The 26186-nt window shown below is 38.9% G+C and overlaps 1 protein-coding gene across 3 annotated transcripts in view; it reads right to left on the bottom strand.

Annotated features, from left to right (window-relative positions):
* LOC132815432 (nucleolar protein 4-like) overlaps positions 1-26186 on the bottom strand; it is a 346961-nt gene that overhangs the window by 11626 nt on the left and 309149 nt on the right. For all 3 annotated transcript variants that reach the window (XM_060824364.1, XM_060824365.1, XM_060824366.1), the window contains one exon: positions 16265-16387. In XM_060824364.1, coding sequence (XP_060680347.1) covers positions 16265-16387 — 123 coding nt within the window. The remainder of the gene's footprint in view (positions 1-16264; positions 16388-26186) is intronic.

Genomic DNA, 26186 nt, shown 5'->3' with positions numbered 1-26186 from the left:
AAGGAATGCAAATTCAAAAGTAGAGTATTCCCAGGAAACCTTTTGTATGCCGAAAATGGCATAATGTTAAGGTGCATGATTTACATGAGAAACATGTTGCCATTTTTCATAAAAGCGAAAATCCTCTTCGGATTCGCGAAAACAGGCACTAATGTAGATCTTTTGTAAAGTGGCTTTAAAGCAAACGTTTGAAAAGCGGGATATGACTAAAAGGGGAACAGCAGTAAAAGGTGGTTAAATGGTAACTTTAACCCTTGCCTGTCAGTGGAAACCAAGATGCCAGGCAATCTGAAAAAAAGTCACACATGGAACTTGCCCACTTTCTCTTGATAAAGTCCACCACAGAAGGTTGGATAGCACAATTCAGCACACAGAATATGAAACAGCATACTGGTATGAATTAAGGATTTGGCTAACAGACTTAAAATAGATAATAGGAGTAAATGGCTGTTATGTTCCAAGAAGAACCTGGAGAAACTGTTTAACAGGTGGGTCTTTATTAAGGAGATGTTTTCTTTATTAAGGAGTTGTTTCCTACCCAAATTACATCATCATTATATCATGTGACTGGACTCTTAAAGTGGCAGTCCACCATATTTACACAAATATACAAAATCCATTCCCTTTTACATCAGAGACTCCTGCAATGAGAACATTCACAATATTTACAATCAAGTATACAACAGTCAACAGGTAAGATCTTGTGGAGGTCATCGATTCCTGTGTCTGTTTATTTTTCCTGTTGACATTAACCTCTGGTGGTTTAGGTGCAATGGGAACATACTCTATCATTGTCTTTTCCTGAATATTCAGACATTTACATAATGTCTTGGCATTATCCATTAAGATACCGTCTCCCTCAGATGTTCCAGTTATTGTTCTGTCCTCAGGTATATATTCAGATTCACTTGACATTTTTGGAAAATGCAGTATTTTCTTGACATTTTATTATTGTTTAATGGGAAGGACTGAGTGCCACAATGTAACATGAAGATTTTAGAGCTACTTCACTTCTTCCCATTAAAACAAATATTCCTGCGACTGTGTGTTTATTTGAGTCGTGTCTTTAGCTCAAGACATTTTCCTCCATGTAGGGTTATTCACTACTCAGTGTTCCTTCACTGGAGCATGTGGCAAGTGCCTTCCGCACTCTTCATCATTTTCCTGGGATGAATTCTTTTTACTGATTGTAACTACTTTGTTGCAGCAATGGCATCTTTTGATTTCATTTCTTTTTCTCATTGAAGCACCTTTAAGATCAGCAGTGAGGAGCACAACGTTTTTAAAATTTACAATGAATTAATCCATTTGATCACAAAGCAGATATTATCTTCATCACCAGCTTTCTTCTAAGTTCCAAGAAGGACCAGAAAGCCGAGATGTTTAACAGCAGGAGCTTCATTAAGGTGATGATCATTCAACGGGAAGCAAAGTTTGATCAAGTTATTTTCTGCCAAAATGGCTGTTGACATAATGATTAGATCATGTGACTGGACTCTTAAATTGACAGTCCACCAAACATATACAAAGAGTCATTCTTACAATGGCAGATATAAGCACTTCTGACCTTTTGCTGCTGTTCTCCTTCATCCAAGGCAAATCTGAAGGTCAGTTTTCCACTGTGCAGTAAGGAACATCAAATACAGTAAATTAAAAAAAACGTTCCTCGCAGTTTCACTTGGAAGATGCATGATGGGTAAGGAGGAAGTGGTATGTTAGATACAATATCTCCTGCTTATGCAGGATGTTGTTAGAAAAGGTGCAAGTGTCAGGCTTTATTGAAGAGTTGATCGGAGTGTTGAGAACAAAATGTTTTCCTTGGAATACAAAAAGCAGTGGAGATAAAAATGATTAATTACTGGTGGATTAGTGTTGGAGTTGGCATAAACTATGGGGAATGACTTGTTGAATATGGTAGCTGGCAGAGTGGTGGTGAGGACAAGGGAAAGCCTATTGTGATTCTGAGAAATAAAGAGGAATGGGTAAGAGCAGAAGTGTGAGAAATTTGATGAAATAGTTGAGGGTTCTGTCAACCTGAGTTGAGAAGAAATCTTATGCAACAGTGGCATTGGTCATGATCAGAATAGATGTGATTAAGACAGAGAAAAATGGAGAATGGAGGTGAATCTTTTCTGTTCCCTTTCTCGACAACACGCTGAAACTATTCCTGGTGTGTATCAAAATAATGACCGAGTCGTTTTCAATGTCCATTCATGAGTTAATGGTGACATGATTACAAACCCAGAAAGAAGAATTTAGGACAAGTGCTTTGGGCCTCACTGTAAACTATAGACTGAAGCAATTAGCACCAGTTGTGATCGCATAACATGAGACTTGCAAGCATTCTACGATATCTCACCCAACACACTCTTGATATTTTCCTTCTGAGAATAAATTTACATAATCATTTCAAAATAATTCTAGTCATCCAAATTTGAGTAATATAAATCACTCATCCTGCAGCTTTTCTTTCTCTTTACAAATTCTATAAACATCTGATTGGGTTTCTTGTAGTCCTAAATTTTAATTGATACACTTTAAGCGCAAGCTTGTAAGCACTCATTATTTCCTCCTTGACAGCTTTGTACTCTGCAAATTGTTCTTCTGACAAACTGGTGTACACAATCATCATTGTCTCTTTGAAAACACACTGTAACAGATTCTGCTGCATATGGAAAGGGATTGCATCAATATCTGGAGTCATGAATTGTGCCATCGTCAACAACATCCTCATTTCTGAGCTTAAGATAGTTTAAGATCATTGATCATCAAGAATCTATCTGCTTCTGCCATAAAAATACTGAAAGAATTTACATTTACTGCCTTTTGAGGAAGGAAATTCCAAAGACTTGTAACCTTTCCTTTCCTCATTTAGATTAGAATAGATTACTTACAGTGTGGAAACAGGCCCTTTGGCCCAACAAGTCCACACCGACCTGGCGAAGCGCAACCCACCCATACCCCTACATTTACCCCTTGCCTAACACTACGGGCAATTTAGCATGGCCAATTCACTTGACCCACACATCTTTGGACTGTGGGAGGAAACCGGAGCACCCAGAGGAAACCCACGCAGACACGAGGAGAACGTGCAAACTCCACACAGTCAGTCGCCTGAAGCGGGAATTAAACCCGGGTTTCTGGCGCTGTGAGGCAGCAGTGATGCCCAGGTGTTGTAAATGGATGTTTCTTTATTTTTAAACTATGACCCTTCATTTTAGATTCACCCACAAGAGGAAACATCCTTTCAACATCCATCCAGTCGAGTCACCTCAGGATTGTATGTTTCAATTAAGTTACCTCTGAATCACCTAAAGCCTAGCTAGCTTTTCATCATGGGGAAATCCATTCATTCCAGATAATAGTCTAGTAAACCATCTCTGAACTACTTCCAATTCATTCTTTAAGCACAATGACCAGCTCTATACATGGTACTCCGGATACAGTCTTACCTGTGACACTTGCCTGAGAAATGGCTGCAGTGACATCCTGAGACTGAGGTGCTTGATTTTCAGCAACCATAACTATTTGTACTCAATATTACTCCAACTAGGGAAAAGGTTCTCCCTCCTGATTCCCACTGACTCAAATTTTACTAGAGTTCCTTGACGCCATGCTTGATCAACTGTTGACTTGATGTCAATGACTCTAATGTCACCTCTGAAGTTCAGCTCATCCATGTTTGGACCAAGGCTACAATGAGTTTCAGAGATGAGTTCATGAGGTCCAAAGTCAATGTTGAGGACTCCCAGGGAACCTCCCTCCTCACTGTATTTGTGTGCCATCACTTCTACTGCCTTTGTTCTGCTGGTGGTTGAGGGCATACCAATGATGGTGGCTGGGATATTGTCACTAAGATAAAAATGACTATGTCAGGCTGTTGATTGACTTGTCCGTAGACCAGCTCACCATATTTTGGTGGGATTGGAACCTGCGTCTCTAAGGCATTAGCCTGACAGCCTAAAATACTGATCCACATGGTATCAAGAAACAGCTGAAGGCACCAGAAGCTGAAACGGTTATAGGCCCTGACAAAAATTCCAGCAATAGTACTCAAGACTATGGCTCCTAAACTAGCACTGTCTCTAGTCAAGCTGTTCACGTACAGCTACAGCACTAGCATCTAACCAGCAATGTGAAAAATTGTCCACATATGTCCTGACTTCAAAAAGCAGGAAAAAATTTAACCATCCAATGGTCACTTCATTAGTCTACTCTCGATCATCATCAGAGTGATGGAAGGGATTGAAGATAATTCTGTTTAATTGCCACTTGCTTAGCAATGAACCATTCACTACTGCTCAGTTTGTGTTCCAACCACTCAGCTCCTGACCTCATCACAAACCTTAATCAAAATATGGACAATACAGCAGAACTCAATAGGTGAGGCAAGAGTGACCATCTTGACAGCATTTAACCAAGTTAGGCATCAAGCAGCCCTAGCAAAACTGGAGCCAATGAGAATAGGGAAACTTAAGAATCAAAGAACTTGGAGCAGGAGTAGGCAATTCAGTCCCTCAAGCTTCATTTAATATGATCATGATTGATCTCATCTCGACCTCAACTTCACTTTTTTGCCCATAAACCTTCAAACTATCATCAGTTAAAAATCTATCTCCTCCTTAAATTTACTCAATATCTTGGCAACCACAGTACTCTGAGGTAGTGAATTCCACAAATTGTTAGGTCCATTAGTCGGAGGGGGTTGGGTTACTCTTCGGATGGTCGGTGTGGACTTGTTGGGCTGAAGGGCCTGTTTCCATACTGTAGGGAATCAAATCCTTGTCTCTGTTTTAAATCTGCTACCCCTTAGGCCAAAATTGTGACCTCTTGACCTTGATTGCCCCACAAGAGGAAACAGCCTCTCTATGTTCACTTTGTTAATTTAGCATTTATATACCTCAATGAGATATCCCCTCATTCTTCTGAACTCTAGAGAGCATAGGTCTAAATTGCTCAACATCTCTTCATAAGACAAACCTCTCATCCCTGTGATGAATCTAGTGAATCTTCTCTGAACTACATCCAATGCAACCATATCCCTCCTCAAGCAAGGAGACTAAAATTGCATGCAATACTCCAGGTGCAGACTCACTAATATCTTGAATACTTGCAGCAATAAACTTCCCTACTTTTATACTCTATTCATTTTGCAATAAATGCCAAAATTCTATTTGCCTTTCTTAATACCTGCTAAACCCTGCATTTTGGTTTTCTGCAATTCATGCACGACAATACCTTGAGCCATTATCCTTTAGTACCAAAGCACTCGAATTTCTTTCCATTTAGATAATACATTTCCTTTCTATTCCTCAAGCCAAAATGAATAACCTGACCCTCATCCAGTTAAACTTTACCTGTCAAATTTTCACCTATTCATCTAACTTATTCCTATTGATTAGTAAATTTCTTATTTATCATTTGTTCATTGCAACTTACTTTTCCAGCTATTTTAGTGTCATCTGCAAATTTTGTGAATGTGATCTGCTGACTGAAGTCACACCTGGTGCAAAGGAAAGGTGATTGGGGTTATTGCAGGCCAATTATTTCTGTCCCAGGATATCTTTGCAGGAACACCTCAACATAGTGTCTAAGATTCAACCATATTCAGTTACTTCAACAATGACCATCCTACTATCTAAAGTTCAGAGTTAGGATGTTAACTGATGGTCACACAATATTTAGCACTATTCACAAATCCTCAGATACTGAAGCAATCTGTGTCCATTTACAGCAAGACTACAACAACATTCAGGCTTCGATTGATAAGTGGCATTTAACTTTTGTGCCACATAACTGTCGTGCCCAACTTCAACAAGTGAGAATCTAACCAGCTCCCCTTGATATTCAATGACACTCCCATTGCGAATTCACTACAATGTGGTGTTTTCATAAGGATATAACAATAAGTCATAGGCAAGGAATTCTGTGGCAAGGAACTCACCTCCTGACCCCAAATGTATCTACATCTCCAAAACACTGCAGTGTAATGGAACAATCTTCACTTGTCTGAAAAATGCAGCTCCAAGAACACTTATGATGTTTGACACTATTCATGACAAAACAGCTGCTTGATTGGCAGTCTGTCCACCATTTTACCTTCAAACACTGATGCACAGTCAGCAGTATAGACTATCAATAAGACATGTTGCAGAGGCACTCCTAGGTATTTTCAAAAACACACACCTTATACTAACTGCAAGGACATAGGCTGAAGAGAAACATCGCCATCTTCATATTCCCCACCAAAGCCACACATCATCTTTCTTGGAACTATATTCCTGTGTCTTCACTTTCACTGGATTAAAACCTTGGAATTCCCATCTTAACAGTTTGTGGCTAGACATACATCACACAGATTGCAGTGGTTCAAAAATTTGGCAATCACAATCTTCTCAAGGACAATAACTGTTGACTGAATAAGCAATGCCCATATCCTCTAAAATGCAAAAACAAATTGAAAAGTGTTCCTAAACATTAATATACTTCATTCAATGAACATATTTTCAAAAGTTTAACATATAGATTGATGTTTTCTTCTTTATTTATTCACAGGATGAGAGCACCATTGGCTAGGCAGCATTCATTGCCCTTCCCTAATTGAGTTAAGAGTCAACCACATTGATGTGAGTTGGGAGTCACATGTAGGCCAGGCCAGGTAAGGATAATAGTTTCCTTCCCTAAAGGACATTAGTGAACCAGATGTGTTTTTCAAGTAATCAACTCAGGGTTATCATTAGATTCTTAATTCCAAATTATTGAATTCAAATTATACCATCTGCCGTGACAGGATTCGAACCTAGGTTCAGGAAACGTTATCTGGGTTTCTGAATGAACAGTCCTGCAATAATCCCACTAGGCCATTGCCTTCCCAGTGTGATATGTCACAGAGTGAATAATCATTTGTAATCCATTATTTCAATAATCATTTAAACTATATACATAACCTCATCAAGGAATGTTATCAAAAGTCTCATAACCTAGGCTAAAATCTGTGCATATGGGTGGAATCTTATAAGAACCCGACAAACATGGATTCTAGTATGATGTGTGGCAGAATAACACAACAACTGCACTGAGGCTTATCTTAACGTTGAGATAATCTCAATTCATCTTTTATGCTTTTCCCAAGTGTCGGGGTGAAATTCTCACAAAGCAGCAGTGAGATACGAACAGATAGCCATTATTGCCTGTTAAATGTCTTGTTGATGCCACAACCAATTTCATTAATATTCAGACTCCCATCTTATCAAACTCATCCCCCCACCCCACTCCGGCCTATCACCCTCACCTTGACCTCCTTCCACCTATCCCACCTCCATCGCCCCTCCCCCTAGTCCCTCCTCCCTACCTTTTATCTCAGCCGGCTTGGCTCTCTCCCCCCACCCCACTCCGGCCTATCACCCTCACCTTGACCTCCTTCCACCTATCCCACCTCCATCGCCCCTCCCCCTAGTCCCTCCTCCCTACCTTTTATCTCAGCCGGCTTGGCTCTCTCTCTCTTATTCCTGATGAAGGGCTTATGCTCGAAACGTCGAATTCTCTATTCCTGAGATGCTGCCTAACCTGCTGTGCTTTGACCAGCAACACATTTGCAGAATGCATACTAAATATCAGGCGAGCTTGACAGAGAAACCAAAGTGAGCACATGGAAGATTCAGCTTACTCATGCTCTGAATAACCTCCATGGCTGCTTCATGAGCACCAGCCACAAACACCTCACATCCAGACAGTGACACCTGAGAATCTAAGAATCCTTGATTCACTTACAGCTCAGTTCTTGCTTTAATGCTGTGGCACAGGATGAACTGACCATTTTCATGATAATGCCACAGCAAGGATAATTTGTGCTCAGTGACATATACTCAGCTCATGTACACAGAATGGACCAGGTTGTATCTCTGGGCTCTTCGCTCACAGTCAAAACATTATCATTTTGAACCTACCTGGATGACCACGGCATCAATGCCTTGGCTTGCCTTTTTGCACCTTACCCCCTGAGCTAGAGATAACAATCTCATATTGCTGCTGGCTTGCCTTGCTGTTTAGAGCTGACACAAAAGCAAGAATCTTGTCAGTGTTGTCAGCAGTCCTTAATGAAGTCAAGGAGAATAGCCTTCGTTCAGGAGGTTCTGGTAACAAAAAGTCCAGGAGCTGGTCATCTAGATTAGAGTCAGAATCCTCTCCACAAAAAGGGTGAGGAGCCGAATGACAGACAGCACACTACACATATTGACTCTTTGTGCCCTACTGTGAACTATTTTTTTCTCTCTTGAAATGAGAGAGAGGCAGGTAATGACAGGAGATAAAAGTGATGGCACAGCTATTACTTTTGGTAAATGTTAGGACATATCCTGAGTGAATGATTAGACAGCTCAGAGGACATGTAAGGTTAATGTTGTTGGGGATTGAGGTAGGTGAGGGAGACTAAGGGAAAATGTTGCAAGCAATAATGAGACTGGTAGAGTGTCAGCCTTAGGATGTAGGGACAGAACATTGGTATAGTGAGTGTGAGGTAATGGGGGAAAAGATGGCAGATCTGAACCTGACAGCATGACAATGGATATTGACCATCTTCCTATATCACTGGGCATTTTGCCAAACAGCTGAGACTGTTTTGCAACGTCAGAAAAGGATGACACAATCTGATGTGTGGCCCCTTTGATTGCTGTGGGGCAGGAGGTTCTGTATCAGCCCTACAGCTTGTAAGGGGCTCAAAGACCTGAAACACAAAGTAAGGCTCTGAATTCCCCAATTTGCCATATCTGAGGTAAATGTGAGGAACAATGAAGGGCAGGTCAGAACTGATAGTGCCTGTCCAGGTGCATAACAGGCTTTTAAAGTGATACAGTTGCCATGGATGCTGGTGAGTTCTGGTATATATGTGGAGTGACGAGTTGTCCCCAGAAGGACATGTGGCAAGATGGGGTGGAAATTAGACATGAGAGACATCATAGGACATAGTTGATAATTAATGAGGCAACTTTGGTGAAAAAGGGTGTGAGGAGTTGCTAGGCTGGATAGGGTTGTATATGTGCTGGTCATGCAACTCAGAAACTTTAAGAAAATACTTTCAATTACCACTATCTACTATAATCATCAGCTACTTGAAGAGTTCTCATGATATTGAATTGCATCCAAAAATATGAAATATCTCTGCTCCCAGAAGTCAAACTGTTACATGGATACATATTTATGTTTTTAATACAATAAATGATTCTGTAAGGATCACAGTTAATTTCACATTTTAGTCCAACACTTCAGACATCACACATCAGATATCAAACTTTTGCACACCTTCTGACTTACTGTCCCATCAAACAGCCCCAGGGCAGGAACAACATGGATTACAGTTCTCTCCACATCTATTCAATAAATAGTCGCAGAATTGTTATGCAAATTAGTTTGCATGCATTCATAAAAATAAAACAAACAAAAAAAAAGGGGACAATGAATATAAATTCTTTGTTACATTTCAGCATTCAGATGTTTTCCTTTTATACAGTGCATGGTGTGTAATCAATTTAAAACTGACAATTTTTTAACTGATATTATAGGAGTGGCATATGGATGTTAGTCTATTTTTGTGAAGTGCTTTGAAAATTAAGCAGGTCAGTCTTTCTGGAAACATGGTTTTAAAGCCACTAAGAGCCTCCTGGAATGTTAATGGAAGTTTGAAGGGAGACTTGATTATGGTTAGAAGCAAATATAGTCTCTCCTAGAAAAAGAAGTTTGTTTAAAGCAGTTAAGGAATAAGTTACTTTAGTGAAAGCCTGTAGTTTGATTACAACATTGCAGGCTATTAAAAGGCTGAGCAAGTCTGTGCTCTTCTTTTGAGTGGTCAAGGGAAAAAACCTCACAGCTGACAGGGCTGCAACCGAAAAGAAGCAGCTCGGTCAAGCCTGTGGATTAGGCAGAGAAGGAATTTCTCTGAATTTTTGAGTAATTATAATATGATGGTATTGGGGAGTAGATGGAATTTTGTTTTACTGTGAGATTTGAAATCTTTCAACCTGTATTAAATGTAGGTAGCATGGTTTATTTTATTTTTATTTATTTTGTTTAATAAACTTACTCTGTGTCTTGAAGTTAAAATCAAGTTTGCAGCCTTATCTGCTTATGTTTCAGTGAAAGGCCATCACATGAAGTTAAAAGAAATCAAATTATGATGTATCAAGCCATAGTTCTGATGTGTCTAGTAATAATGTCAGCTAAAACAATTTTTTCATGGGATGTGGGCATTATTGTCTGAGCCAACATTTATTATCCATGCCCAGTTGTCCTTGAGGAAGTGATGGTGAGCTGCTTTCATGATCCCCTACAGACCATGTGGCATAGATGCAAACACAGTACTGTTGAGAAGGGATTCTACGAATTTGACTCAGAAGTAGACAATAATGATATATTCCCATGACAGGATGGTATGAAGCTTGAAGGGGAACTTACAAGTGGTGTTGTTCCCTTGCGTATCTTGTTTTCATACATGGTAGATGTTGCAGGGTTTGGAGTATGCTGTCTATTCATCATCTACAAGGCACAAGTTAGGAGTGTGATGGAGTACTCCCCATGTGCCTGGATGTATGCAGCTGCATCAACACTCAAGAAGCTTGACACCATCCAGGAGAACGCAGCCTGTCTGATTGGGACCATATCCATTCATTTTACCACCAACGCTCAGTAGTAGCAGTGTTACTACTATCTACAAGATGCACTGCAGAAATTCACCAAAGATCCTTGGACAAGACCTTCCAAACCCATAACCTCTTCCATCTCAAAGGATAAGGGCAGTAATTATGGGAAAACCATCACTAAATGGTGTTCCTGCAAGTTCCCCTCTAAGCCATTCACCATATGACTTGGAAATATATCGCTGTTACTGGATCAACATCCTGAAATTATCTCCCTAAGTGTATTGTGTGTCCACCTATGTACATGGATTATAGTGGTTCAAGAAGGCAGTTTACCACCACTGGATACAAGCAATGAATGCTGGCCAGCCAGCAATGCCCACATCCCACAAGTTAATTTAAAAAACCACCAATAATTTTTCATTCCCTCAGTAATCAAGAATCGATTCACCACTATCTTAAAAAGATTAAAATATATTGCATCCACTGCTTTTGAGGAAGAGTCACAACCCTCTGAAAGAAGTCTTTTCCTCACCTCTGACTTAAATAGCAATCAATTATTTTTAAATTACAAACCTTACATCTAGATTCTTCTTCCAGAGGAAATATCTTTTCAATAATCTATTCAGTCAAGTCTACTCAGTATCTTACATATTTCAATTAAATTACCTCTGACTCTTTAAACTCCAGAGGATACAGGCCTTGCTTGTCTAGCCTTTCCCCGTAAGTCAATTCACACATTCCAGGTTTTAGTCCAATAAAATTGCTCTAAATTGTTTTTAACACATTAACATTCTTCCGTAAGTACGGTGACACGTACTCCAGTTACAGTCTCACCCAATGCCCTGTATAACTGACGCATAACCTCCTTACTCTTGCATTCAATTTTCCTCATAGTAAAACATAACATTCTATTACTTTTCCTAATTATTTGATGTACCTGCACGTTAACCTTCAGCGATTCATGTACTAGGACACTCAGATCTCTCTGTGTCTTAGAGCTTTGCAACATCTCTTTACATAAAATGTTTATATTTTATTTTTTTCTGCCAAAACGGGCAATTCCCCACTTTCCCAAATTATATGCCATTTGCCAGATCTTTGCCCACTCACCTAATATAACTGTACCTTTCCTTAGGCTACTTATGTCCCCTTCACAACTCACTTTCCTACCTATCTTTGTGTCATCAGCAAAGTTAGCTACCAAATTATGGTTCCTTCATACAAATTATTTATGTAAATTATAAAGAGCTAAGGCTCCAGCACAGTCCCCAGTGGCTTACGAAAGAGAACCTTTGTTCCTACTCTCTGTTTCCTGTCAGACAGCTAATCTTTCCTCCATGTCAATATTTTACTCCAAAATTCCGCAATAACCTTTGATTTAATCAAAAGTTGTAGGAGTATCTTAAATGGGTACACACTGTTACCGCTACGAGTCATCAGTGGAGGGACTGGACGTTTAAAGTGGGCTTGAGAGTGGAGATTATTCTTCACACAGTGGACTTGTGCCTTCTAGACGTTAGGAAAGTTTTGGGGAGTCACTACATGAAGAATATTTGCTGCAGAATTCCCAACCTCTGACCTGATTTACTTTATTTTTCAATAGGATATGGTCATCAGTGGCAAGGCCAGCATTTGTTGTTCATCCCTAATTGCCCTTGAACTGACTGGTTTCCTAGACCATTTAAATGTTATTTAAGAGTCCATCACATTGCTTTGAGTCTAGAATCACATGCAGACCAGACAAGATAAGGATGGTAGTTACCTTCCCCAAAGAACAATGAACCAGATGGATTGTGACAGCAATGAATGGTAAGTTTCATAGTCACTATTATTTATATCTTCTTTCTCTTACAGCCACAGTATTTATCTGGATGGTCCAATTCAGTTTCCTTTGGTAACACCCAGGGTGTTAATGTTGGAGTATTCCGCAACGTGATGTCATTAAATTTCAAAGGGAGATCATTGGATTCTCTATTTTTGGCAAAAGTCATTGCCTGACAGTTTCAATAAGCCTGCGTGTTATTCAGATTTCCCTGCTTATAGACACAGACTATTTCAGAAACTAAGGAATTGTAAGTGCTGATGAACATTATGCAGTCACCAATGAACATTCATGCTTTTGACACATATGATTGAGGAAACATTTCATAAAGCAGCTGAAAATGATTTATCCTAATATTTTACCTTGAGTAACTCCTGCATTGATATTCAGGGATTGAAATGATTAATCCCTGACAATCACAATCAGCTGATCTTGATTGAGTGCATTCATCATTATGAAATGTTGATGAAGCAACAGGTACTAAGGCATGGCAGCAGTATGCCTTATATACTTTCAGCCTTATACTACAATCAGATAGATGAGATGACAGTACGAACTTTACATTCTGCCTCCCTCCACCTCAAAAATCATAATTCACTACCATCCTTCCCTTCCTCTTTTGAAGGACAGTTGGCACACAATAGGAAGATCAGAATAATACTAAAAAGATCCAGGTACAACAACATTTCTTGAAATTTAAAGAGATCATGCTTCACATCATGCTGCTGGCTGCAGTAGTCCTCATGTTGTCTAATGACTTTCAAAACATTCAGTCGGGTTCCCTCGCATTTCCTTTCCCTTTCCAAATTGTAGTTCATCTTCACGCTGGCATATGACATAATATGCATGCTTCAGATAGTGTGATCATGGACTTGTTTGCTCTCTCTATCCACTGCCTTATCACAACCATTCCTTTCTGATTTCCTGTTTTCAGATGCCCAAACACAGCTGCATCAGGAAGGGGAACAGAGAGCAATATCAATGATGAACAGGCTCTATCACCCCATCAAATATTCACATGCACCAGTTCAAATACTGCCATTGCACTTTACACATAGGTTAGTGTAAAGTCGAGAACAGAACTTGCTAAGATTTTAAGCACAAATGAGTAGCATCTGGCCAGAGGTTTAGGTAGTTAATTTGCTAGCTCAATAGAGAACTAGGACACAGGTGAATTCTTCCATGAAACTTAGGTGCACACCTCAAAAGGGGTGCTCAAGAGGATGCTTACCAAGATGTTGCATGTTTTAGCTTTCCTCTAACCTCTTATCACTGTTGAGAAGCATGAAAAGAGTCGGAATCCGCGCTAACAGATAATCATACAGAGGTTTCTGTCCTGTGTAGCCTCTGCTCCATCACCCTGCCATGATGTAGATCCAGAGTCCCTGTACCAAGTGTGGCTAGATCAACAAGTTTGCTCTCCATGGTGAGGATGCAGAAATATTCTCTGTCAAAGCCAGGAATCCACCAAAACACTTCTAAAGCCATTCTACTGTGTTTTCAGAAACTTTGTGATAACAGGCAGCACTTGGTGGTGCCCCTCTAAATGATATTAGTGCTGAGCCTCAATTTCAGATATATGCTTTATCTTTGTGAGTGTCAAGCAAACTATTTAAATGAACCCAGGTGGCCCAAATTTGGAAAATGGATGTAACAACAGCCAGTAAGGCCATCTAACTCCATGACTGAATCTTTTGAGAAGCTTATTATGCATGCTGGGTATGCCTATGTGACACCCTCCTCAACTGCTTCAAAGGCTCCACTGAAAACAGCTGGCAGTTGAGCGTACTCCTCCAGGAGGACCGTGAGTGAGTGTATACAGCCTCTACTGGTGCTGGACATCTCAATACTGATTCCAACATGTTTAGGTTGAGCATTGATAATTCATCTTAAGAACAATGAAATGGTTTTATAACAGTCAATGCATGCTTACACTGTTTCCATAGTATTGAAACTGATCTTTTTAATAATTGAGATTTAGGAAGAACGAGACTTTACAGCATGATTTATCAATTGGAACAGACTGACTAGAAGTTTGGTGACACACAATTTGCATTCACTTACATTAATAAATACTGACCCTGACCTTAATTTCTGAGTTATTCTAATGAGAAATTTAGAGTAAGACCCAGGTGTTGAAAATATCTCAGATTGACATTTATCTGTACAGGCATTGAAAATGACCTGCTGGTGCACAAGTTAAAGCCCGACAACAGCTTGAACAGTCATATATCATTACCAAAGAAATGGTTTGTGAATCCTGTGTCTACTGTCAAGTAGAAGGGTATGTGCCTGCTACAAATTCAGGACAAATATCAATATCTCTTCCCTCCCAGTCTATTATAACAACAAAGGAAATGGTGTTCTCCCATTCCTAATATTAGTCTCATGTGGCACATCTTGATGAGGTGACAGGCTGTCCCCTGGGAAGCTTTGGAATAATGCAATAATTCAAGCTTCTATGCTTGCAGAAGCTGCTTTTAGCAAGTTCAAAACTATCCCTAAATAAATCAAGTAAGTATTTAAATCAATTTCTGCGTTTCCTCACTTACATTTTAGTTGACTGTCCACTTTCTGATTTTAAAAAATGAATGTACCAGCAACTGACAGAAGCACCCATAGAGAATACACAGATAGTGAGTTTACACAAAAAAATGATGCTGTACTTAAGGAAAAATAAATCAAAAATAGCAAAAATGGAGAGGGTGGTGTCACTACATAGGAGTGGCCATAAACATAGATTAAACTGTGACTCCAAAACTTGTGAGCATGTAGGAATATGAAGAAATAAAGTTGAGCAATCACATAATAACATAAAATATTTTTCCAAAATGTCTAAAACCAGACATTAAATTGAATAATTTTTAAATTCAGTTATTTCTATTAGGTAAACACATGAAAGGGAAGCATTTTAGCAAACTACTGCAGAATTATTATTATTAACAAAAGCATCAGCTGTTTTGCCTGAAGACGGCTTAATTGTTTAGATACTCTATCCTACTGTAAACTATGCAAAGTGACATCCATTTGTAATTTCATAGTTATGCGATCATGAGAAACTCTTAGCTGTCCTTCTGTCTGAAGGAGAAAAGTACAGAAATAAGCATGTGACTGATTTGGGAGGAATTGATTGGCATGCAAGACAAAACAGACTCAAAATTCAGTAAGAACTGATGAAGCTTGATATATATAAGGCTGACTTTTAACGGTGGATGTTAGAATATTCTCAGACTGAGACTGGGCATGCTGAAATGCTAGCAAGGTCATGCAAGTTAAAGCATTTAGAACCTTTTTGGCATTAACCTTTGTGAGGTTTTGTCTTACACTCTGTTTAGTATACTATTGATGTACATTTGTATTTAACATTTTGACTACTTACTTTGACCTTTTAATAAAATTGTTATAATTTAGAACAAAATTCTCTGTAGTCTCTTGATATTGCAAATCAAATTTAATATACTCGACTTACAATAGACACACAGCAAGATCACACAACCAGTCACAAAATCAATACTCCTTTATATCTTTGGCAATGTTACACAAGGGAAGAATATTGCAGCATTTATAGAATTTATGTTCATTTTAAAATAGCACCATAGAAACCTTAGCATCTCGGGACTTTTTGTAACATCTCACCTTTCAATTTAGAAAATTTTCAGTCGTAAAGTATTTTCTCAGTGAGTGTCTGTTTCAAATTTGTGCTCATCTCACAATGAGCAAGTTAGTTATTGGACTAAAAACTTAAAATGTACATAATGCTTAACTTGCAAAAGATTTATCATGAGATATTAAATTAATTTGAATCTAATACCTGTTGCTGTTGACGCAAATCCAGACGCATTCTCTTCGCTGCATTTTTGCTTTCGCTCTCACAAGCTGTGGCCAAGATATTCTCTGCAACTGCAGATGTGAGATGTGAAGGGATGGGACGTGACTGAAGAAAAAAATACAAACAAAATATTATATCAGCCTTTAAATAGAGATAAGCAAAAATATACGTAATATATTTAATTATGGTGTATTTAAAAACTGCTATCATAAACCCACAACACACTTGATTGCTCCAATATTCTATAAATCAGAAACAAAAATTACAAATCATAATTAGAAAAGAAATGTAGCAGGGAGGCCACACTGGCAATGCCACAGAAATCCATTAAAACTGAGCTGTTTTGCTTTTCTGTCAACAGAATTCAGTCCACTTCATTAGCCTGCCGTCATATTTCTAAAGAAAGTGGCATCTTCTGGATATTTGTGCTGCAAATCAATTGCTGAGTTACTACCTTGCGTTAAACTCAATTGTCATGTACTACCTAAAATATATGGAATCATTCCTGCACCATAAGAAAATATTTTGTGGAGTCTGCAATTTTTCATGGATTATAATGCTGTATTCTTTTTCAGACCCTTGTTTCAACAATATTACAGAGAAGACATAAAAACAGCTATTCTGTATTATAGGTAAGCTACTACAATTATCTTTGCATGCAAATACAAATGTATGAAAATTAAAGTCGTAATGTGAAAGGACTGATTATGAAGAAATCTCAAGACAAAATGGTAATTAATACAAGTACGATTGGGTCTATGGTTACTTGGTGAAACATTTCTAATGAAAACACAGTCCATGATTTTTACACTATTTTCATCTGATTTCCAGTGTTAGTTTTCTCTGAAGATTGAGAACATTAAAATATATCATAGTGAAACTAGAAACAATTGTAACCTGTAATATACATCATTTATTCACTTATAGAACATGTAAAAAATAGATGGCACAATAATTTAACAAGTTATTTGCCAAGGGCATATGAGTACGTTCTTGACAGTAATTTGTTATAACTGACAGTTGTTATTGTAACAATGATGTGACATTGACCATTAGTGCACTATAAGCTATATTGATGATAAATTAGGTTGACAAATGAGAAAATGCTCTCAATAACTGTCTAAACAACTTAATTTTGAATCAATGCTTTTAATTTCTAAGGATCCTATATTGGAACATTGGGTTAATTAGACAAAAAATTAAATTCATTCTGGTTTGGTACCTGCCATCCTGGCAGAAACAGTGATAAATAATTTGTAACAAAATGCAGAATTTGACTGACTTGAAAATAATAACAAAGTTCAGATTCACAGAACAACATATCTCATTGTAAATGAGATGCCGAGCACAGATTCAATTCCCAAACTCCCAAAGATTTGTGGGCGGCACGGTGGTTAGCACTGCTGCCTCATAGCGTCAGAGACCCAGATTCAATTCCCGCCTCAGGCAACTGACTGTGTGGAATTTGTACATTCTCCCCCTGTCTGTGTGGGCTTCCTCCGAGCGCTCCGGTTTCCTCCCACAGTCCAAAAATGTGCGGGTTAGGTGAATTGGCCATGCTAAATTACCCATAGTGTTAGGTGAACGGTTAAATGGAGGGGAATAGGTCTGGGTGAGTTCCGCTTCGGCAGGTCGGTGTGGACTTGTTGGGCCGAAGGACCTGTTTCCACACTGTAAGTAATCTAATTATATAGTCCAAAAGTAGCTACTGTATATTCAAACTTCCATAAAACATACCTGGATGGAATTTAAAATATCTTTCAATTACATGGAATTAAATGTATAATTAGTACAAATGAATTTGCACAAAGATAAAATAAGCTGAAAATGAAGAAGCTAATATTTGTACAGAAAAGGGCTTTCAGTCTATAAGGTAAGTGGGAACAAGATAAACATCTCCAAGTAACACTGAACATGAACTTTTACAAAAGCATTTATATTGGCCCAGAGTTGCCAGTATTGTAATGATGGATTAGTCAGCTCTGATAAGTCTGGCTTTATTTCTTTTTGTCTTTTCTGTTATGGTTTAGTACAACTGAATTGTTTGCTTTACCATTTCAGAGGGTATTTAAGAGTCAATGACATTGCTGCTTGTCTGCAGTCAGATGTAAGCCAGACCAGGTAAGGATGGATGATTTCCTTCTCTAAAAGGTTTATTGAAATGATGTGTTTTTAAGATAATTGATGATAATTTTATTGTCACCATTACTGGGAATTGCTTTCAAATCCAAAGTTAGTAAGTTCAATTTAAATTCAATCAGCAAACAAGATGGGATCTGTACCTGTCTCCCCAGAGGGCACATGATTACAATGCACTGCCTCTCCTCAAGTTTTTTTTAGCAGGTTTACTTTTAAGTACAGCTTGACGCTTTTCTGATACTCTCTCTGCTGTTAATCACTTTTAACTCAAGATCTTTGTCTCTGATTAACAGCTGGGGTAAGCATCCATACAAGTTTTGGGCATTTAGCCAATGTCTCCATTGATAGGTTCAGTGGCCAAGACATCCATGAAACAGTTCAGCTGTGTAATTCTGCCTACTGGAAGCTTGACATTTCCCTACAGATTACAATCCCTAGTGTGGAAACAGGCCCTTTGGCCCAACAAGTCCACAGCGACCCACTGAAGAGTAAGTTATCCAGACCCAATCTCTTATCCTATATTTATCCCTGAGTAATGCACCTAACCTACACATCCCTGAACATTATGGGCAACTTACTGAGACCAATTCACCTAACCTGCATATCTCTGAATTGCTTGAGGAAACCAGACCACCTGGAGGAAACCCATGCAGACACAGGGTGAACGTGCAAACTCCACACAGACAGTCACCTGAGGCTAGAATCGAACCTGGGTCCTCAGCACTGTGAGGCACTGTGCCATGGATTGGAACCATCCATCTTCCTCAGGGTCCAGACATGCAACTTTAATGAACACCTGAACATTCACCACTTGGTCATTACAATCCCCACACTGAAACAGCATTATCAAACACGTATACAAATACATATACTTCACACTGTGATTCCTGGCTGTACATACAATCGCCTTTGCTGTTATTTGTGTGTCACAAGCAAAGGAAGAGCAGTGCTGCAGACTTTACCTCGATTTGACACTATTTAATCATTGCACAAACGCAGAATATAGAGTATAAAATAGTTTAAAACAATTGTTGATTTATGTGAAGCAGTATTAAAATGCCTGAGAAGGCCACATCCTGTAAATCTTTCCTTATTTAGGGTACTATAACCACTGAAAAGCATTGCGGTAATCCATGGAACTATCTTCTGAATTTTTAATGGTACAGAACAGTTGAAAGAATAGGCCAGTCTTTTTTCATGTTAAAAGTGTCACTAGCATTGTTATGCCAGTAAGTGGAGCTCTGTCCGTGCATTTAAGTATGTATGCTTTGGAGTCATTTTTCTCACTATGATCAGCAAGCACGATGGAACTATCTGTTTCAATCTGCTCTTGTAAAGGGTGTTGACTTAAATAATGTTACATATCCAGTATGGGAGTCACTGCTAACAAAAGAACAAAATAAAACAATTCAACAGCAGAGTCATCTGTTTTACCAAACCCACATAAGTGAGCAGTAATGCTGCAGGAACTAACACTGGACAAAGCAGCAGCTGATTGTCTCTTCAGATTTTTAAAGCAATAGAAACCACATATATAGGTTGGGGAAGAAAACTTTGAATGCTATTGTATACCTACCTTCGAGGAAAATGTTCTCCCAGATCTTTAATGAGTGTTATTCTAACTGTGAAACCATAAGCAAAGCAATTTCTTTCTATTAATCCAATTCTACTATCTGGACTCAATGTAGATACACAAATAAATAGATTTTTTTTAGAAAACTATGGTAATCTCCATTTAGAATTATATTCGTTGATGCTTGTAGTTTGACATCAGTTGTATGTCAGTTTATTAATATCTCCGAAGAAAAGGATGACTTCAGATTAAATATTTAAGAAATGAATAACTATGCAGACAATTCCTAGTCTCTTGTGTATCATCAACACCCCTCCACTGCTTGTCCCTTCTATAGCCTCAATAGACAGCACATAGTATTCTACAGAAAGATAAAAAGCAAAAAAAGTCTTTTATGGATAGCAGAGGCACTATCACATAGCTGCAGATTGTGTGTTTGCAGATCTTTTTTATAATTCCAAACATGCAAACACCAAGATTTTTCTACTGATTTCCTTATGGAAAAATGATTTCAGCCTTCAAAGACAATGCTGCTGAAAATAAATCTCAGCAGAATTACATATTACAAATTATTGAGCAGGTCTTAATTCTTGACAAAGCATCCAATAATACATCTCAATTCAAACTCAAACCTAAGAATGAACTGCTGTATTCAGCATCACACTGTTTCCACAGCTCCAGCTTCATCAAAATGTGCTGTGTAATAAATTAAACGTTACACTTGAACTACTCTTTTGCCATTTCTTCTGGATCTCAAAGAACTCTTTTAGGCTTTTCTTCCACATAAGCAAATGAAAAATATTCTTTATAAATGTTGATCTATTACTGATAGTGTAGTTTCATTTAATTTGTAAATTGGTAAATTTGTATTTTACTTAGATTTGATTCTTAGGAGTGCCTATTTTCAACATGTATAGATGAGAAATAAGGGCAATGGAATTTAGCTTTGTAGTGATACTGATGCAATGCAATGGATGTCCAAAACTCAAAAAATATTTCAGAATATTTTTGGCTCAACTGTAAGGATGTTAGACTCAGTATCTAACATGAACTTAGTACTGATCTTTCATTTTGAGCCTTATTAATTTGTGAAAGCCCTCTCTTAAGTACTTTCAGAGGGGCACTCCACTAGTGCTTATTTAAAGGATTTCCATTCAAGCATTAGGCAAACTTCTTTTAAAGTTGACGTTCTTTTGGTGCTTCACAGTTAGTGAAAGTATTGTGTTGAGGACTGTTGGATGAGTTAACAGGTTTTTGGATTCAGAAAGGCTGACGGTTTGAAGATGACATACTGGCAGAAGTGAAGTGCTTGGTTAAGGACAAAGCTCTCAACTAAAGACATATCACCAAATATCTTCAAGGAGAACAATCTCCACATCCAACTCAAAACTAGATAATCTTTGAAGTGGCTAGCTTTTATCAATTGTCTGAACTGTGCTATTTCTCATAACTGAATACTCAACTGCATTGCAGGCCTAGGAAAGTAATATCAGTGTCCATTAAGTTAACAATGACCCTCAATTTCTAAGTCAGTGGATGTTTCCATGTGAGAGCAGATAATGTTCTTTTTAATATTTCACATTTCACCAGGCATCACTGCATCAGGGAGGTGACAAAGACCCTCTACACAAGGGGAGGGAACTTCATCACCTTCTCCCTTACCAGAGAAAAGGAGGAGTGAGCATTTGCCAGCAGGAGTTCCACTAGTCCTATTCATTGCTATTACATGGTTCTGTGGGCCAAAATATTCACAGGGAGATATTCCCAATTACAAGGGTTACCACTCTAAGATCAAGTTGTATGTGAACATGCCCAGAAATTCCTATTAGTGGATGGCTGTCACTAGATGATGCAATACTCTCACTCTCTGTCAGCTTTGAGTTACCACGATGAAGGAGAAGCTAACTACAGGGTGATGAAGGATCTCCATATCCTCAAAATACCCTTCAGTCACTGGCTATGTATGGACAGCACACCTATAATCTGAAACAAGACAGCGAGTGAGAGAGAGAGAGAGAGACAGACTGCACAAAGACCTCAAGCAGTTTCAGTTTGCACCAACTCAGTACAGGCACTGACTTGTTGAGGCATCATCAGGGGACTTGGTGCAGTGGTGCAACATGAATGGTGTCAACCTGAACCAGGACAAAACATTCACGCTCCAGTGAATATGTGCCTTACATCATGGGTGGTACTTCAACAAAGCTGTGATTGCCTGCATGCCTCTTTGGGATCTTTATTTAAAATTGTTCACAAGATATGGGCTTTGCTAGGCAAGCCAACATTTATTGTTCATCCCAACTTGCCCTTGAAGAGGTGGTGATGAACTACCTTCATGAACTGTTGGAGTCTGCGGGGCATACTGACACACACAGTATTGTTAGGAATAGAGTTCTGGATTTTGTATCCAGTGTCCAGAAAGGAATGGCTATATGTTTCCGCATCAAGTTAGTGTGTTGCCCTGGAGGGGAATGTGCATTTGATGGTGTTCTCATGCATCTGATGCCCTTGTCCTAGGTGGTAGAGGTTGTCAATTTGATATATGGATGCTGGATAAACAATAGTAAAACACTGCAGTGCATCTTTAATGGTACACACTGCTGCCACTGTATGTCAGCAGTTCAGGGAATGTTGATGGTAGAGGATACAATATTGCTGTGGGATTTTCAGCAATGGAAATCTAGTGAACATTAAGTGGAGATGATAAGATTCTCTCTTGTTGGTAATAGTCATTGCCTGGCACTTGTTTGGCATAAATGCTATTGGCATTGTCAGCCCAAGCCTGAATGCTGTCCAGCTCTGCCTACATACAGACATGGGCTGATTCAGTAGCTGAGAAGTCATAAATGGTGCTGGATATGGTACAATAATCAATGAACATCCTCATTTTTTACCATTATAGTAGAAGGAAGGTTATTAATGAAGCAACTGAAAATGACTGGTCCTAGGACATCAGATGCATGGACCTAAGACACTAACATAATGCCTGCAGCCACGAAAGTAACAGCATGAGTCTACCTGGTACCCAAGCAGAGCTAACTTGTCAGCCTGAGTTTCTGCTGTAGCTGGATTTTGCCCGTGCTCAGTGGAAGCTGAGCCATTGGCCATTAGATACTCCTTCATCGCTGTTGCAGAGGTAGCCACCAATTCCACACCATAAAAGATTGGTTCTGAGCTTTGTGTGGATACCTATAACAAGCAGAATCTCTATGTTCCTTGACAGTGATAAAAGATTCTGAGGCAGGGCTGCCAGCGCACTAAGCATACGGAGTACATGTGCACATCAGAGCTTTCCAACAAAATTCTCATTAGAGTCTACTTTAGCAAAATTCTTCTGTTACTTTGCTCTCTAAACAGCTACCATCAAACAATTCTTACCAACTGGCCAGACTTCTAGGTGACTCACCAGCTATTGAAAGAAACTCGATTCTACTCTCTAATAATTCATAGGTTCAATAGTTCTGCAGTTTTAGACTTTAGACCAGATAGTCAGATGAAGTGGTGAGATTTAAGAATGGGCATAAAATTTTAAAAATTCTCAGTGATTCTTTTTTATTCACTCAAAGGATGTAGGCTTTCCGGGGCCAGTATTAATAAACAATCCCTCAAGAAGTTGCTGCTTTCCTGAGCCATTCAATACATTGGTGAATGTTCCAGAATTTTGACCAATGGCAGTAACAGTTACAGTGATATGTTTCCAAGTCAGGATGGTGAGTGGCATGGAGGGGGTATGTATCTGCTACCCTTGTCCTTCTAAATGGTTATGTGATTTTAAGGTGTTGTTTAAGAAGCCTTGTTGAACTTCTGCAGCATACCTTTTGGATGTTACATATTGCTACTACAAAGCATCAGTGTTGGAGGGAGTGCACACAGGTAGTTCTTCTGTAATGCAATGGTTGTGTTTGTATGCCACCCCGCATTATAGAAAAATCACTTTAGAAGCAGCGCTTAAAGTGCTGGTGATGTAATCACGTTGTAGCCAACATACATTTTAAAAGTTTGTGTTTTATTCGTCAACCCGTTACAGTGAATTTGCATTAACGAAACACACGTTATAGTAGAATGACCTGTACTTGTGAATGCCAATCAAGTGGGCTGTTTTGTCCTGGATAGTGCCAAGCTCCTTGAGTATTTTTGGAGCTGCACTCATGTTGGCAAGCAGGGAGTTTTTCAGTGCGTCCCTGATTTGTGCCTTACAGATAATAAACAAAATTTCTGAAGTCAGGAGGGGAGTTTTTCACCGTAGGATTCTAACTTCTGTCCTGCTCTTGTAGTACTGATTTTATATGGCTAGTCCAGTTCAGTTTCTGGTCAATGGTAATCATGGGGATGTTGATAGTAGGGGATTCAGTGAAGGGGATGCCATTGAATGTCAAGAGGAAAAGGTTCAATACTCTTGTTGAATATGATTAGTGCCTGGCACTGGTGAGCCACAAATATTTCTTGCCACTTTTGATCCTATATCTGAACACTGTTCAGGTCTTGATGTATTTGGACACAAACTGCTTCAGTATCTGAAGAATTGTGAATGATGTTGACAATGATACAACTGTCAGTGAAAATCACCACTTCTGACCTTATAATGGAAGGCCATGATGAAGCAACTGAAGACAGATGGATCAAGAACATAGCCTAAGGAACTTGAGGCCTCATGGACAGTGGTAGTGTCCCTCCTCTGAATCAGAAGAACTGGGTTCAAGTCCCAGAAGAGTGAAATAACATCTCTGAACACGTCAATTAGAAAATATACATCCTGAATAACTCCTGCAGAGATATCCTGGAGTTGAGAAGACTGACCACACAACCACACCCACTTCCTATAGTCTAAGAAAGACTCAAAGAAACAGAGTTTTCCCTGATCCCCTTAAACTTTAGTTTTGCTAGGATTCCTTGTTAATACATCTCATCAAATGCTGTCTTGATATCAACGGCAGTCACTACGCTCAACTGGGCTTCATATGCAGAGCTGAAAATGTGTTGCTGGTTAAAGCACAGCAGGTTAGGCAGCATCCAAGGAACAGGAAATTCGACGTTTCGGGCATAAGCCCTTCAGCCGTGCCCACTGGGTCTTTGCATGTTTCACTGTGGTTGTGTGCAACTTTGCTTTACAATACGATAGCAAATTGTAACTCTTCAGCTACCTAATCAGCTAAAAAGCTAGAGGTGTGTGAAAATTGCAATAGGATATTCTGTTTGGTATCTGTTATCTGTTTGGTATTTAAATATTCTTAACTGTTCTGTGTTTATATCAAGTGGTTACTGAGTTGGGCAAACCGAACAGGACCAAGCAAAGGGGAAGCATAAGAGCAAATATGTAAGACATGTTTGACAATAAAACTCCTGTTACATGATATACAAAGAAATGTTGTCATCTCTACATTTGTCCAAAACATAAAAAACAACTTGGAACAAGATGGAGAATATATTAAATTTGTTGGCACCAAGATTTTTCCTTTCTTCTGCAATTGATCTACTAATGTTGTGTGATTGATAGATGAAAAGCTTTGTTTTTGACATCTCACATCAGAAGGACACTTTAGCAAGATTGCTTTTCAGAGCTTGTCAGCCAACAGATAGAATGAGCTAGCCAGTCATCTGTTCCACCAGTGAGAAAGAGTTGACAAATTTGAAGTTCTGGCCTCAATTGAATTGATCTAGACAGCTGTAATGCTGAGCAGATGCCCAGATGCAGTTGATTCCTGTTAGGCCTCAGCAGTGTCAACAGGCCGATATCAGGCTTGGTGCCCAGAGTGGAAGAGGAGCAGGCAGTGCTAACAGCACTGGCCTAAAAACACAGTATGTGTGGAGCCAGGAGAAGGATTGCAAATGTTACAGTCCAATGTTCCTCAATACTTGAACCACCTAGGCAATTAATTGTTGTTTAACACAAAAATCTGGTCAACTGTACCGTCCTGGTAATTAGTGTTTGTTCATAGTACTTTGCCCCTTTGAGCATGTGGCCTTGGAGATCTATTACAATACCAATGATAATGTTTGTGCAGTTGCGAGATTTATCTTTACCTAACTTATGTCAGCTTTATCTTACAGATCAATATTATTTGTTCAATAAACAAGCCTGCCCTAATTTGCAGTTACAACACTCCTTTTGTCATATATACTCTGGGATTCCTTATAAGCTTTTAACTGTATGTCTGCTCTATTATTTGCCTCTAACCAGTTTTTGCAGTTTAT

This window comes from Hemiscyllium ocellatum, chromosome 4 (assembly GCF_020745735.1).
Source record: "Hemiscyllium ocellatum isolate sHemOce1 chromosome 4, sHemOce1.pat.X.cur, whole genome shotgun sequence".
Lineage (NCBI taxonomy): Eukaryota > Metazoa > Chordata > Chondrichthyes > Orectolobiformes > Hemiscylliidae > Hemiscyllium > Hemiscyllium ocellatum.
This window is presented reverse-complemented; position numbering and strand designations above follow the sequence as displayed.